Genomic DNA, 15,577 nt, shown 5'->3' with positions numbered 1-15,577 from the left:
ACAAAAGCAACAAGTCTTGAGCTGTTCATGACTATGTTTGAAAAGCTATCAGAAATACAGATAGCCCTAATCCTGCTTTGGTGGAGGCCTACCTGTTAAACCGCCTTTAATGGAGAATAATTTTGTGTCAGAGTTAAACTACAGTTAATAACTCATAATGAAACTTTCAAAATTTTTTTACGTTAGTTGTGTAAATATGCTGTTATCACCTTAAGATTTAAGAATTAAGCAGAGGATATCTGATTTCAAAACTCTGTGTTGTAGAATTATTTTCCAAAGACCACCCACCACCATCTGCTGTATTTACAAACAAATTTAGTAAGTATGAATGCATTCACAGCATAGATGTTCATGTTTTTCTTTCATGTCTTAAAAAGAGATCTCTTCTTGAATAGAAGTTGACAGGAATATTATGTTTGTTGTTGTTACTTAATTTTCAAATTTCTGGTCATGAACGATTTGCAGCTTTTAGACCTATAACATCGTTATTTCAGTTGTGTAAGTTTGCTTTTGAGCTTGATCAGGTACACTGAAAATATATGTTATGTTTTAGTTATTACAACCTGGGAGATGGGGAGGGATATGCATACCTCTTAAAATTAACTTAGGGAAAAAAAAGAACCAGTTGGATATCTAAGAAAGGACACAAAATGTACTTTACTTAAAAAAAAAAATGCTTAGTGTTTCCCAGTAGGCTTAAAGTAAAACTTTTTAAGTATTTGAAATTGTTACCATAAATACAATTTGTTCAGACTAAATTGCTCTCTTTTAAGATTCAGCCAGAAAGCCCATTTATATAGAGATTATTTTAGGTTTAGAAATGAGCATGACTCCCAGAACTTCCCCCCACTTTGGAAGTCCAGCCCGTTAGCATTACTCTGGATGTAATCGTTGAGTATGGAGCTATCCTGTGCTGCTCACCCAGTCTCCCCAGTAGGACCAGGACGATGTTAGGTGTGGGAGGCACAGAGGGGGCCTCAAGCTTGTAGGGCACCTTCCTCTGGTGCCCTTTTGCTGGATGGAGTGAGTGAAATTCTCCAGGATAAACATTGAACTTTCATGAAAGAAAAGGTGTTTTTGTGTGGGATGTCATCACTTGGTTTCAGGGGCCTTATTTTTATGAGCCTCCAAACTGGATCATCTTATTTGGCGTCAGACTCAGAGACACAGAATTGCTCAGTTTGGGGAAATGTAAATCCTCCCCCACAAGTGAGAGCTTTCCGGGTTGCTTTCTTTCTCTCAGAACGGGATTTTGGAGCCTTCAGAAATGTTCAGAGAATTTTATAGCAGATGTTGTTTCACACTAGACCTGCAACAGGTTGTTTTAAATTAATTTCTGGTGACAGAGACATTTCTGGTTAAAGTGCTTCTGGTGTAATATTCTACATGAGCTTTTCTTTAAACAACACCTCATCAAAATCAAGGCTATAGCATTTATGCTGTTCTAGAAATGTATAATTTACATGTTAGAGATTGAACTTTGAGAAAACATGTTAGTTACTGATTATTTTTCTCCAACATTTTATTATGAAAAATTTCAAACAGATAAAGTTTAAAGAATTTTAGTGTACACCTCTGTATCTGTCACCTACTTTCCGCCATTAACTTTTTAGTATGCTTGCTTTGTCACATGTTTGTTCCATCTGTCCATTTCTTAATTCATTCATCTATTTTATTTTTCGATACCTTTCAAAGTAAATTGCAGCGTCAGCACACTAGATACTTCAGCATGCATATCTACAGTTAATTTTAAATTGAGACATCTTTATAAGGTTTTCCTAGATCTTTAAAAACCAAGAGCTTTGTTGATTTTTGTTTCCAATTTTGCTTTGACTTCAGAACTCTTGCTTTTTAAAGGAAATTGTTTAATGAATTTTTGCACCAAGGAATGCTTATCTGTAAATCAAGTATTAGAAGCTTGAATAATGTTGACCAAATCCTTTGTTCTCACCTAGTAAGGAGATAATAGGATTATACCTATATAGCTAGTTGATCTTAACAAATGCCACCAGATGGATGGCTTGGATATCTGTTTTTCCGACAACTTAATGCTTTGAACTAAAAAACCTTACCAAAGAAAGTTATTTACTATTTGAAAATGGTAAAATGGGGAACTTGCTGCAAATAGCTTAATTTATTTTTAAGTATTTAGGTTCCCATAGTAGTGAATAAGATTGATGTAAAAGTGATTTATGTCACCAAATAAGTGATGGTAGAAACAAATTCTCGGCTTAATTATATTTTCTGGAATTACGCATGTTCATTTCTTTGTTAAAGGAGTATATTCAGGGGGCTCCCTCCAAGTGTATTTACTGAAAGCAAAAGTAGAAAAATCTATCCAAGAAAGTATTTGCTTTCGATTAAAAATTAGTCTTCTAAATATTAAATCTGTGGCCCATCTGCTTCTGTTTAATCTGGAATCTAATTTGGGAAAGAAGTGCGATGACTTTGTGAGTTTCTAACAGTAATGGAAGCAAAACAGGCCATTGTATTATAATATGATGCAGAGTTCAGAATCGTCCTGGAATTTTTTATCATGTCTACCCAGGTGCAAAGTCTCAGAAAAATCTATCCAAGTGCCGTGGGGTCTTTGCCCTAAGTGAAAATGAGTGCTCATCAGATTGTCTCTCTATTTGATGGAGCTTTAGAACTGGTTGCCCAGTGAGTGGGTTGATTTTAGTCAGCATGTTCTCTATTCCTATTTAAAATGTTTTTTTTTTTTACAAGTGGTGTGTAGCTATAAGTTTATATTTATAGATGTTTATGTCACTGAGGCCAGGACTAGTGAATTTGCTGGATGATAATATTTGCTACTATTTATTGAGCTCTTACCATGTGCCAGGTTAGGATTACAGGGTGAGGGTTATTTGATGCAGGAAAGGAATCTGAAAGAGCAGGTTGAATTTATCTAATAAAATAAAAGCTGCTGTTTATTGAGCTGTTCCTTTGTGCCAAAGGTTGAAGTAGATGCTTCATGTTGTATTTCACAACATACTCACAAACGTCTTTGCACGTGAAGTGTCCTAATAGCTGAGGATACCCAGGCCCATGTGGGAGGCCAGCTAACTGGAGCGGGGTCCTGAGCTCTTTCCACTGAACCACACTTCAGCTCCAATTATGCTCAGGTGCTTTTTGTTCAGGATAATTTATTCTGCTTGTCACCAGTGCTTCCCCCACTCTCCACCCACTACAGTTAGGGTAAATTTTGTTCACTAGAACTTTAGACGAATTTGGAAAAAAGTCTGGTGCAGTGATACTCAGTTTTTTAAATGAACCCTATTCATCATTCCCTAGAAATAGTTTGAAGATTCACAATTTGCTTTTGTTTGTTGTGATGGATTGCTGCAGTCAAATTAAAGTAAAATTTTTAAGCTGATAGGGTTGTTGCCCGGTTGGGAGGTGGGGTCCGTACAAGTAAATGGAGAGGAAGATGTTTCATTAACCTTTGTGTTGAAGAAGGCTCTCCCCTAAATTATTGCTATAATCCTTCATGAAGTTTGTTAAAAATGATTTATTAACTATAGACAAGGTTATTGCTAAGAAAATTGGTTTCTTTCAAATTATAATGTTCTGTTTTATTGGCAATGAGTTAACAGCACTTCCAGTTAACTTTATGGGGTTGTTGCCCTCTTTGATTCCCAGCCGTTTCTTTCTTTCTTTCTTTTTTGAGGAAGATTAGCCCTGAGCTAACATCTGTGCCCATCTTCCTCTACTTTATACGTGGGACGCCTGGCACAGCATGGCTTGCCAAGCAGTGCTTAGGTCCGCACCTGGGATCTGAACTGGTGAACCCCGGACCGCCAAAGCGGAACGTGTGAACTTAACCGCTCTGCCACCGGGCGGCCCTGATTCCCAGCCATTTCTAACATCCATTTTCTGGCTGCTGGTAATGGGAATATTTAATGTAACTTTCCGTTACGTATTGAACTGCCTCCTGAACAGTTTTTTCTTTTCGGTTTCTTTGAATTGATGATCTCCTGAATAAGAAGCCTCTCTGGTCCTCCACTCAGGCAGTGGTCATCTCTTACGGCTAGACTTAAAAGCCTAGGTGACTGAAATGAAATGTGCTTTGGATTGGGGTTTTAGTGAGGGGTGTATGAGTTTCCATTCTGCGTTAAACCTCAATTGAGGTGGCCGTGTAGTCTGTAATGACATACGTGTGTCTCATTAATCATGAAAAGGTGTTGGAAATGTGTCTTTTCTAGGGGTGAAATGAGCAGATAACGCTTCTTAAATTGTTACGATATTAGCTCCCCTCTCATGAGCTAACTCATGAGAGTTATGATCTAACTGGATCTTGTCTGATTCTCGCACACTTTTTCTTTTTTGGAGTCCGTGCTTTCTATAGATTAAAATTAACTGAGGCATGAATTTTCTACTCTTGCAGATTCCACCCTGACACAAATAGGGCCATTGTGTGCTGATGCCGTTATGATTTTGTACAAAATGCTAGGCAGTCCTTTCCCTGTCAGAAAGATGATTTATATGTAATAAGTTTGGTTATGCGTGGAAGCTTATGTTGCACAATTTGAACCAACTTGCTCAGTGGGACTCCATGACACTTTACCTAGATGACGGTCAAACATGGTTAGGTAAATGTTTCCTTTTGGTTTGTAGTAGAATGAACCTTTAGTTTGAGTACTGCTAGGTACTAATTTCCTTGTTAACCAAGAATTTATCATTTAAGCACTAAACTTAAAAAGGAATAGTAAAAAAAGACCAAATTTTTTTTGGATGAGGTTCTTTCTAAGTTTGCTACATTTTTTTTCTTAAATAGTATGTTTTGAACATGATTTATTAATGTTATTTTATAATATCAGTTACCATGTACCCTAAGAAAAAAATGTTTAACCGCCGTCTTTGGTATGGCATGTCATAGATTATAAGCATTTCACGTACATTACCAGGTAACCCACCCAGGAATCACACGATTATTGTTTTATTAACATATTAAATTGGTGGTGGTAACCTTATTTAGTAAATTAAAAGGTTGAAGCCAAGAGGTGTAACTTGCTCAGGGTTATTTAGCTGAGTGCCAGAGTTGGGACCCAAACTTGGATCCCTTTTCAAGAATTTTCTGCACCCTAGCCAAACAGCTATTTGCTAGCTGGTTTGCCCTTATCCTGTGTCAGCATTTTGCAGCCAAGAGGTCTTTTATGTTCTTTTGTGTCTCCTTTAGTTGTGAGATGATGTGTATTATAAGTGATTTGTTACTACTAATTAAAATACCACTGTGAATTATTTATTTAAATTTGTGTTGGGTTTAAGGTTGTTCCTATACAATTGTGAATTCCACCAGGATGAGGGCTACATCTTATTTGTGCACTGTTCTCTTCCCGGTGTCTAGAATAGTGCCTGCAAATAGTAGGTGTTCAATAATTATTTGTTCCGTGAATAAAGCAATGAATTTAATTCACCCTCTTGCATTCTAGTATGCTTTCTTGAGTGGGAAAGAAAGGGAATTGGGCTTACCAGTCTTTCTTCTCTGCCACTGCTTGCAGTAAGTAAGTGCTATATAAATATACTGGTAATAAACATAATGGCTTTGGATTATCATTTGAAAATGGTTGGGGGATTTAAAAAATGTTTGCTCACGGAGGTGTGAATGTGTATATGAATCTCAGCTATTATTTATTTGTGTTGTGTCAAGATGTTTGAAACCTAGTGGTTGCAGACTGCTGTATTTCTCCCGCCTTCCTTTTTTTTTTGCTGTTAAGTTGTTGGCAGTTGTTTCTTACTCTTGTCATTATGTCTGACACTGGCAGTTCCCTTTTTCCATTCTAATGTTTTAATTTCTGGTTTGGGCTAGAAAACTAGATACCAAACCTGCCATTGTTGGTCAGCATAGGTGGGCTTGAATTGAGGGAAGTTCCATTGAAAAGGCATGGGCTCTATTAGGTGGTCTTAGACATCTGTTTGGGCTGCTCAGAGGCCTTTTTCAGTTCTCATTCATGCTAGTCTCTTGAATGGGTAAGATTATGGAACAACAGGGTTCTAGATTGGAAAGTTGTTAGTATAGTTTCCTGTTTACAGAAAGAAGAGCTTGAGTTGTTAAAACACTGTAGGACAAATTAGAGCTCATGATTTTATATCTGAAATCATCTGGACAGTGAACAGCTACTTTTTATTGTCTGTTAAGGCACAGTAGCAGTGAGCAATTGAAATGAGCAAAATTAGTTTATGTTGTAAAAATTCAAAAAGCATCTCAAGGTAAGAAATTCTATTTGTTACTGACTACTACCATTTAAAAAGAAGGGAACCTCTAGATAAATCTGACCCAAGGGTTTGAAACTTAAATTCTTATGTCACCTAAAATCCAATTCTAAAGAATGATTATGATTTGGACTTACTAGAGGTAATGTGTTTTTTCATATTTGCAATTTAATGGAGGAATATTTATGTACAAAGTGGTGCCTTTTTGTAAATTTTCCCGTGTAGTTGCATTTGTATCACCAAACATATGGTCAGGACATCTATGAATAAAATACTTAGCCAGTAGTTAAAGGGCAAGGGAACCCCATAAGTTTAAAAGTTAGGCTTGTGTGATTGTCCAGTTTCTTTTTTAAAAATTAATTCTGAGGTATTCACAGCTCCCTTATCAGGAAGTAATTGAGACTGAAAAAGGGAATTTCTGCTGGTTCTTATCTTTGTGTCTGTGCGAAGCACTCTCTACCCAGTTCCCAGGCAGTCTTGTCTTTTGTAGACTCTAGTGTGTTGCTTCAAGCCATGACATCATCCTTTCAGAAACTTGCCTACTTGTAAATTTTAGGTTTCCCTAAAACTTTAGCATTATATATCTTCATTTTCAGAAAAAAATTTGCTTTAGTGAATTATTACTGTTTCTTATTTTCCAGGAGTTTCCTAACCACATAACCTCTCAGAACTGAACCAAAACAACATTGTTCGTGGAGCACCTCTTTTTAAGGTACACGTAATTTGGCTCTGTAATTTCAGGCCTGTTCATAATCTGTAATATTTTTGCACTCTTCAGTGACTTGTGTGGAAAATGACTTTTACTTCTGGGTGTACTATTAGAGAAACAGAAGAAATTTTATGCAGTTTGAATTTCCTTTTACACTTGAGATTTAATTAGAAAGTAAATGCAGGGAAAGTTGTTGGCAAGAATGTAAAACCCTCTAGCCAGCACTGCCATGTACTTTAAATGTAGACAGGAAAATTGACCACCGAAGTTGTCATTAAACGTAACTCCCTCAATAAGTCTCTTGATCATAGAAACTTTTGTAGTTTGCTTTGACTTTTCGGATTATGTTAAATCTGGTTTTCAAATTTGTGGAAATAATCCAGCGTTGTTGTCTCCTGTGAGATTAGGTTATGAATCAAGTTCTGTTCACCACTGGCCGCTTATGATCTAGACCAAACAAGTTTCCTGCGAGTGTTCAGGATTTTACAGACTTTTGTCAGGGCACTGCAGAGTCCACTACGCAAACTAGCAACGCTTTGTGTTTTTTAGCACTTCCCCTCCAGGAGCTGAAAGCACATTGTCATGCCATGTCTCTGGGGGTGGTAATTAGTGGACAAGTTAACCCAACTTTCTTTGGGGATGAGGAAATTGAAGCACAAGGAAATTATAGAAGTTGCACAAAGTTTAGTGAATGGATTTACGCTCATCACGCTGACTCATCACGCTGAATTTGTAAAATGCTTTGTTTGTCAAAGAACTGAATAACTGTTACCATGCCTCAGGATTCCTTCAGTGGTTTAGCTCTCACATTGCTACAACTGAAGCTTTGTCAAATATCCTGTTACAAAGTGCTTTGGAGAAACTGAGGTACCCGACAGTGGATTGCCAAGAGTTGGACATGTAATTGCTCTCTGAGTTGGAATAGAACTGAAAGCCACCACTCAGAAGTTTGGTCAGTTTTAACATCGTTGGTTACTACTTAGCAGCGAGGCTGGTTTCTTAGAAACTGGGTCTTGGCACTGATCTGTTTTGCATGAAGATGATGGTAAGTGCGGTTGTGTTTCTGGGTAGATGCCACATGGTTACGGACTACAAATTCCCTTTTCTGAAAGGAAAAGCCAGTTAACTGTTATGTTGAACCGAGCCCTTTCTTACTCAAGAATATGTCAGTGCTACTCTTAAAAATAGGCAGCAAATCATGCACAGATATTCATTTTGATTGGTTTAAAACATTTTTATATGTTTTTATAAGTTTAAATTTTAAAAACACTTTCATATTTACAAAAATGGTAAGTATTCGAATTTATTTTTAAGAATTTCTTCTAGGGAAGGGCTAAGCTTTCAAAGCTGGAAAAGAAAATAAGGTTTGCAGTTTGTTAGGCTGCAGGGCTAAATTTTTTTTTCACTTTAGTACAGACTATTGTGTGATGGTTTTTCTAGGATGAACAATTAATAATTAATTCTTTTTTAGGAAACGTTTCTTTAAATGGACCACCCAATGGTTCCATTTGAGTGGAAAGAAAATCCTCCGTTGCCTCTTTGGCATTGGGCCAGGTGCGAGATGGGGCCGCAGTCAGTCACTTGTATCCGATGCAAAGGTCTCGAGCAGCCTGGGCTGTTTCCAGGCATTATTGTTGGCCGCTTTTATTGTCTTGCGAGTGATTGTGCCTCCTCAGGGCTACTTCTCCTGCGTCTTTCTCTTGAGTACCAAGTACACAGTGGTCTTTTTTCTTTTTTTCCTTTTGAGTAGGTTTGTCATACTTCTTTTAAAGTATCTTTTCTTACTGTGTGATTTGATATATCGGCCTGCTATTGGACATTATTTGCTTGACATTGACTTTGTCTTTTTGGAAATGATTATGTAGGATGATAATGATTGCTGTGTTTCTCTATGTGTGGCTGTCTTGCCTATAGGTGTTTGGATGTTTAGAGTCAATGAATTGCTGTTTCCTGGGGGCAGAGGATGGCAAGTGCTGGTTGGGGGTGAAGGTGGGGAGATATGGTGGGTGGGTGGGGTAAGTTTACTTGCAGAAAACATGTAATCACATTGCAACTAGAAAAGTGTGTCAAAAAAGGATCTTGGAAATAACTGTTGGATGTGAGGGAATGATATGGGTATTTTAGGTGTGTATTTCCAGGGTATTGTAGGGAAAGTGGTTTATTCCTTAGCTTTTTGTAGTTGTTGACAAATGTCTCTAAGAGTGGAGCCTTTCAAAAACTAAAGAGAGGGGCCAGCCCTGTGGCTGAGTGGTTAAGTTCGTGCACTCCGCTTCGGTGGCCCAGGGTTTCGGAGGTTTGAATCCCGGGCGCAGACGTAGAACTGCTTGTCAGGCCACGCTGAGGTGGCGTCCCACATGCCACAACTAGAAGGACCCACAACTAGAAATACACAACTATGTCCTGGGGGACTTTGGGAGAAAAAGAAAAAAAAATTAAAAAAAAAACACCAAACCAGGACAGATAAATAGATTTAGTTAATTAAAGATCTCTTCTTGTGTCTTTGAGGAAAAGTTTAACAAATAGGTTCTTTCTAGCACTTAAGAATGTACAGTCTGCCAAATAAGGGTTCACATGTTGTAGATGCTTAAAACATTTTTGTTGGATATTGAATGAATATATCCTAAAATTGCTATTGATACTGCCAGTGCTTTCTCAGGGCAAGGAACTAGAGTACTCCTGTGTACCTCTGCCCATGCTACACAAGATTTAATGAAGGACTTTGAAGTGGGGATATTTAGTGAAATGTTTGTGGCTATCTTAAAGCTTGTCCAGAATTGGGATGACTGCTTTCTTTTGTTTGTATGTTTCTTTTCTTTCTTTTTCTTTTTTTTTTTAAAAAAAAATCTTGTTTGGAAACATCACTTATTACAAAAGGAAATTTTTTTTTTTTTAAGATTGGCACCTGAGCTAACAACTGTTGCCAGTCTTTTTTTTTTTTCCTGCTTTATCTCCCCAGATCCCCCCGGTACATAATTGTATATCTTAGTTGCAAGAAATGATGTGTTGATTACACAAAAGTATAGATACTTCATTATAAGTCATGTATTAATCCAGTTAAAAAATTGAATATTAACAGTGATGTTTTTCCATAACTGCTGAAGTAGTTATTTCATACTACAACAATTTAACAGTCTGTGGCTGAAAGTGAATAAGGCTAAGTACTATTGCACATCGTTCTGTAACCTATTTCTAGAAGAATCTGCCTTCTTGTGCTTAAATACATCACTCAGACTGCGCGCTCAGTGTGGCCTAGGTGGATTTGCCGCTGAGTGAGCAATATGCACTTTGCGCCTGATTGCTTTTTAGCACATCGTGTATGATTTTAAAAAATGCTGTCGTAGACTTGATGTGTCCATGTTCCCCTTCCCCACAACCTGTTAAAGAGTACTTGACACTTGTAAAATGGAAGCTGCCAGCCAAGGAGAGACTATTTTTACGAGAAAATTTTTGTGTCACCAAGCCAAAGTTAGACCCTGGAGGGACTTGAAATTAGGAATCTTTTAAAAAGAGGTACCCATGACTCTATCCTATCACCCCTCTTAGTGTTAGAGTGCTTATATACGCTCCGTAAAGTTAGGATTCGAGAATAGGATGATCCTGTTTTCCTGAGTTGGTGTCTAAAGCTCTTCCAACAGGAGAAGCCCAGGAGATGAAAGGCCCGCCTCTGTGCTGGAGGCAGGGAAATGGCAGCATGGCACAGGCTTAGCAGAGGTGTTTCCAGCACTGGGGACACTGAAGAGTCTTTGTGTTTCAAACTTTTCAGCCTAATTTTACTGTGTAATATTGTTCTTCTGTAAGATGATTCTAACAAAGCATTTTAATCTCTCTTGAATCCCTAATTTATTTGGTGGATAGCAATTCTTTAAAACAGGTTTAAAGGAAAAGACAAGTTTTGATGTAAGGATTTAATCTTCAGGACAGAGTACTGTTGAGCAACAAGTTCTAAATTCATACAGAAATAATCATCTCCAAAATTCCATGAGTCCCTGAAAGTGGCTATGAACTATATAAATGGCAGTAGTGAAAAGCTTTGTTCTATGAATTATGTGGGTAAAGAATTTATTTTCCCCCATTCATAACTTTGATAGCTGCATGACTTCTCATTGAGAGAGGAGCGTCTGTTTGGGCAAAATATTAGCATCAACTTTTTAGAGCCTTTTGAGATGAAAAGGGGATTTTCTTTTCCTGTTTAAGAATGTAAGTTACTTATTACATTATAAGATTTTATTTTGTGGGTTAGTGTATGTGTACTTGAAACAGCATCCTTGGCCCCTCTGCCCACTAGATACCAGTAGGTCCTCCCATCCTCCAGTTGTGACAACCAGATGATGTCTGCAGACATTGTCAGATGTCCTTGGGGAACAAAATTACCCCCTCTTTAGAATCACTGCTTTAGATTCTCTTTTCAGGCTTAAAGACACATAGAAGTGTTGAATTAGCAAATAACTAAAACTTTTTAGCAAATGAGTACTATTTGTTGAATTTTAGTATTGTTCATGTTGGAAATTAATGATTTGCAAAGTAGACAATCTTATTAGGAGAGTTTAAAAAATTTTTATTTGCAGTTTTGAACTGCTTGTTTCAACCAATTTTTATAAAGACATAACTCCTCCAGGTGAACTTCAGGCCAACATTTTTGAGACAATTGTAAGTAAAAGCCTGTTTGTTCTCTTTCTCAACTTCTAGAAAACCTATGTATTTATGTCTGTGACTGCAACTGCTGGCAGTAGGCCTGTTATAGACAGCATTAGACAAAAAGGATCCCTTTGGGCCCCACCTTTTCTAAATTTAGTTCATTCAGTCTCAGATTCTCAGAGCCACCCAGAGCAGAGTTGGGTTGTTTCTTCCGGGATACGGGTAGACTACGGAGCAAACACTTTGCTTTTGGCTTATTTTTTGACTGTGACCTGTGGTTGGTGTTGTGAAGTTGTGAGTACGCTTCTTATGATTTTTTTTTTTTTTGATAGAAAAGTGCCTTCCAGACAGAGTTTATAAAGAGAGGGAGGAAGAAGAAGTGAATAGAGGAGGATAGGGAAGATTGAGAGAGAAATATTTTTATTTTGGCAGCTGAAGGAAATAAAAACAGAGAAACAAGGTCATAGCTGACTTCTAAACGGTTCTGGACTTGTTTCTTGACACTGGCAGCTTGTCTGCTAAGACCATTATCCAGATCTTCAGTGGATCTCCTCTCTTATTTTGTTTTGATTTCAAAAGCGAACAAGAAACAACTGCAATATTGGGAAATTTTGTTGAATAAGGTAATGTTTATGCCTCTGCTATCCAAGTTATGCTTCAGCTGAGGATGTTGTTGTTGTTTTGAGTTTTACAGTGCTTTTTGCTCTTGGCAAGAGAGAATGTGCCAGGACTCCTCAAGTAACTTAATTGCTCCGGTCATTTATCTCTTTCCAGAGGTCCAGCTTTAATTAAAAATCATTCTGAGCCTTTTAAAAAAATTAAAGTAGCGAACAATTAGTCTGTAAGAGAACTTCCAATTTGTTAGTTTGCTGGTTCCTGCTTTGGCTGGCTTTTTCTGCTCTTTGTTGCCACTGGTTATTTTGAAGTACTTTGGACTTGCTTAAACATTTTCAGCTTTTGAAGGATGGCCGTGAAAATGAGCACAACTGCTCTTATTTTGACTCATGAAAAATTTAAATGTATTTAGAAATAAAACCTTTGGAACTCAGAAGATGAAGTAAACAATCTCCTCTACTCAGGCTCCGCCCACCCACACCAGTAAGATTGCCGATCTGAAATCTGTTCCTCTCTTCTTCATCTCTACTTTTGCTTTTAACAGTACAAACACTATAGAATGTTCTTTGCTGTTCAAATAATTCTCAGGATTGTGCGCACTGATATGGGTGCAACCGTTTTCTTGTTTGGGGTCTGTAAATGAGACCATCTCAAACAAACCTCTTAGGAAAACAAATAGATCTTTTATCATCATAAGGAAAAAGAAACAGCAGAAGAAATTCCCCTTTCTTCAGTCAACTTCAAGGAAACTCTAAGGTGCCAATCTGGTACATGGCCCTTAATGTGGAAGCAGTATTTACAGTCACCTGTTAATGGTTTTATGAACCTGGGTTGCTTTCAGCTTCTTATAATTTTGAAACCAGAAACCTTTATCATATCCCGTATAGTATGGAAAACCTCTCCATATTTTTAAATTTGCATTTTTGAATATAAGCTGTAGTTTATAATTCTCAATATTCAGCAATAAATATCATACCCTACTGATTCTCATTTGTAAAATGAGCATGTGGGTTTTCTAAGTCATTTAAAAACACTGAAAAAGTCACAAGGCCAGGAACCTTACTGTATGCCAAGGAGAAACACATTTCTAATACATCAACATAGCTACATGCTAAATGGGGCTATTTTCATACTTGAGTAGGTGACACCAATTTTGACTGAATATTGGCAATTACATATCTCCTCTATAATTTACCTTTTTATTTTCTTTCCCTTACAACTTTTAGGTAGAACTTTAGACTTCATAGCACTGAATTAACCTGCACTGAAAGCTGTTTACCTGCAGTTGTTCACTTTTGTTGAAAGTGACCATGTCTCAAGTTCAAGTTCAAGTTCAGAACCCATCTGCCGCTCTCTCAGGGAGCCAAATACTGAACAAGAACCAGTCTCTTCTCTCACAGCCTTTGATGAGTATTCCTTCTACTACTAGCTCTCTGCCCTCTGAAAATGCAGGTAGACCTATTCAAAACTCTGCTTTACCCTCTGCATCTATTACATCCACCAGTGCAGCTGCAGGTAAGCGTACAAATCCAAGTGTCTTCTGTTTAAAATGTTTTCCTAGCCTGTTTTCGGATCTGATAAGAGACTGCAGATGTAGGGAGCTCTCACATTTACCTTCAAGAAACAGAAGAAAGTATTACTGCTCACACTTCTTTATCCCAGATACGCAACACTTGGTTGTGCTTTGGGTTGATGGAGGCCTGAGTTGACTGACCGTTTCAAAGTGTAAGAAAGAGAATTGAGGGGGCTGGCCAGGTGGCATAGTGGTTTAGTTTGTGCACTCTGCTTTGGCAGCCTGGGGTTCACGGGTTCAGATCCCGGGCATGGACCTCACACCACTTGTCAGGCCACACTGTGGCAGCATCCCACATAACATAGAGGAAGATTGGCACAGATGTTAGCTCAGAGACAATCTTCCTCAAGCAAAAAAAGAAGATTGGCAACAGATGTTAGCTCAGGGCCACTCTTCCTCACAAAAAAGAAAGAAAGAAAGAGAATTGAAAACTAAACTATAAAGCCTAGTCTACTATAGAGTGGTGGCTGGCAGAAAAAAATTCAGCAATACCACTTTGCATATTCATTGTTATGTGGAAAAATTCTACTTGTAAAATTATTTCCCAGTACTGACAAAGAACTCTTGTATGTGTAAGCCCCCTTTCTATACGTCAATAAGATTTTATCCCAAGCAGGGGGCAGCCAGATTTACTGGAAAGCAGAAGAGTGCACTGGCATTTGTTAATTTTTATTTTGAACAAGTAAGTTTAAGTTGAGATTCCAGAGATTTCAGAAATCATAGTGTGGACCAATTTGAAATTGAACAAAGAAGCAAAGATTTTTTAGAACGGACATAAGTTTAGAAGCATTCAAATATGATTATTAGGAAAATAAAAGTGAATTAGATGTGCTCATTGATTAGAAAAGACTTGAAACATCTGAAAAAAAAATTAAAAACAATATTCTTCTCCCCAGCCCCCGCCCAAAGTGGCAAAACCAATTTAAGGGAGGTGTCAGCATGTGTGTCTCCATACCAGAGTCACTTTATAACAAATTCTTTTCAACCCCTTATGCCTGACAATTTCCCTTGCATTTCCTCCTCCATCCTCTCATTTCCTTTACTTTGTAAATCTGTTCTTAGAGTGTAAGCTCGTCCTGCTCTCAGCTGCATGGCATCCATCACTCCACCTCTAGACTTCCTTGGACTGGCTCACCAGCCAGCTTCCTTGACTTGTGCTTGTCACAGTACCCAGAGATTCAGTGTTCCCCACATTTGCCATTTGAGACTGTCTTAAAAGGAAATGGCACAGACTATTTCAGTCCTCTGGGATTTATTGCTTTTTCTTCTAATGTGTTCTTGTAGCCACATCCTACTGACTTTGTAAAACTCCCGCCCACCTAGGCCAGTTTATTTTACTTATATAATTGTCAGAAATAGATCATAGTTAAGGTCTGAGGATAGCAGCCTCTGAAGATAAGACTGAGGGACACCCCAGGGATGAGATGTTAACTGTGTGGAAAACAACAGTCATTGTTTGAGAACTGGTATTGACATGTTGAGTTTTGTGAAATAACGGGCAGGGTACAGTGACAGCTGTTGCGGTGCCCAGCGTGTCTCTGCTCAGTAGAGCTCCTTGTGATTCCCTTGGCTGGCTATGGTAGCAGTGCTTCATCTGATGGCAGCTCTTGCTTGCCTGTCTTAGTTTAGTTGTTCCCCTGACTTCTATTTTCTCTCTTTTGAAGACACACCCTCTCCTAGGTTACCTGGCTTCACCTGGTTCAGAAACGATCCCAGCTGTGTGTTCAGGCTTGCGCCCCCCGTGTGGTTTGCCGTTTTGCGTCACTGCTGCTCTGCATCCTTAGACCTTCAGTGTGATTGCCCTCTTTTTTCGTATCCCTGGGAGAGCAGCA

General features: G+C 38.1%; 1 protein-coding gene across 33 annotated transcripts in view; it reads left to right on the top strand.

Annotated features, from left to right (window-relative positions):
• STAU1 (staufen double-stranded RNA binding protein 1) overlaps positions 1 to 15,577 on the top strand; it is a 54,791-nt gene that overhangs the window by 2,656 nt on the left and 36,558 nt on the right. For 18 of the 33 annotated variants that reach the window (XM_070588499.1, XM_070588503.1, XM_070588501.1 and 15 more), the window contains exons 2-3: positions 6,855 to 6,925; positions 13,399 to 13,687. The exons of 2 other annotated variants lie outside the window; for them this stretch is intronic. In XM_070588499.1, the coding sequence (XP_070444600.1) occupies positions 13,619 to 13,687 (69 nt within the window). In that variant the 5' untranslated portion in view covers positions 6,855 to 6,925; positions 13,399 to 13,618. Of the gene's footprint in view, positions 1 to 6,854; positions 6,926 to 8,391; positions 8,477 to 11,735; positions 12,181 to 13,398; positions 13,688 to 15,577 lie in introns of those variants that run through there. 13 more of the 33 variants (XM_070588511.1, XM_070588506.1, XM_070588513.1 and 10 more) reach the window with 5 other exon arrangements.

This window comes from Equus przewalskii, chromosome 21 (assembly GCF_037783145.1).
Source record: "Equus przewalskii isolate Varuska chromosome 21, EquPr2, whole genome shotgun sequence".
NCBI classification, from domain to species: Eukaryota; Metazoa; Chordata; class Mammalia; order Perissodactyla; family Equidae; genus Equus; species Equus przewalskii.
This window is presented reverse-complemented; position numbering and strand designations above follow the sequence as displayed.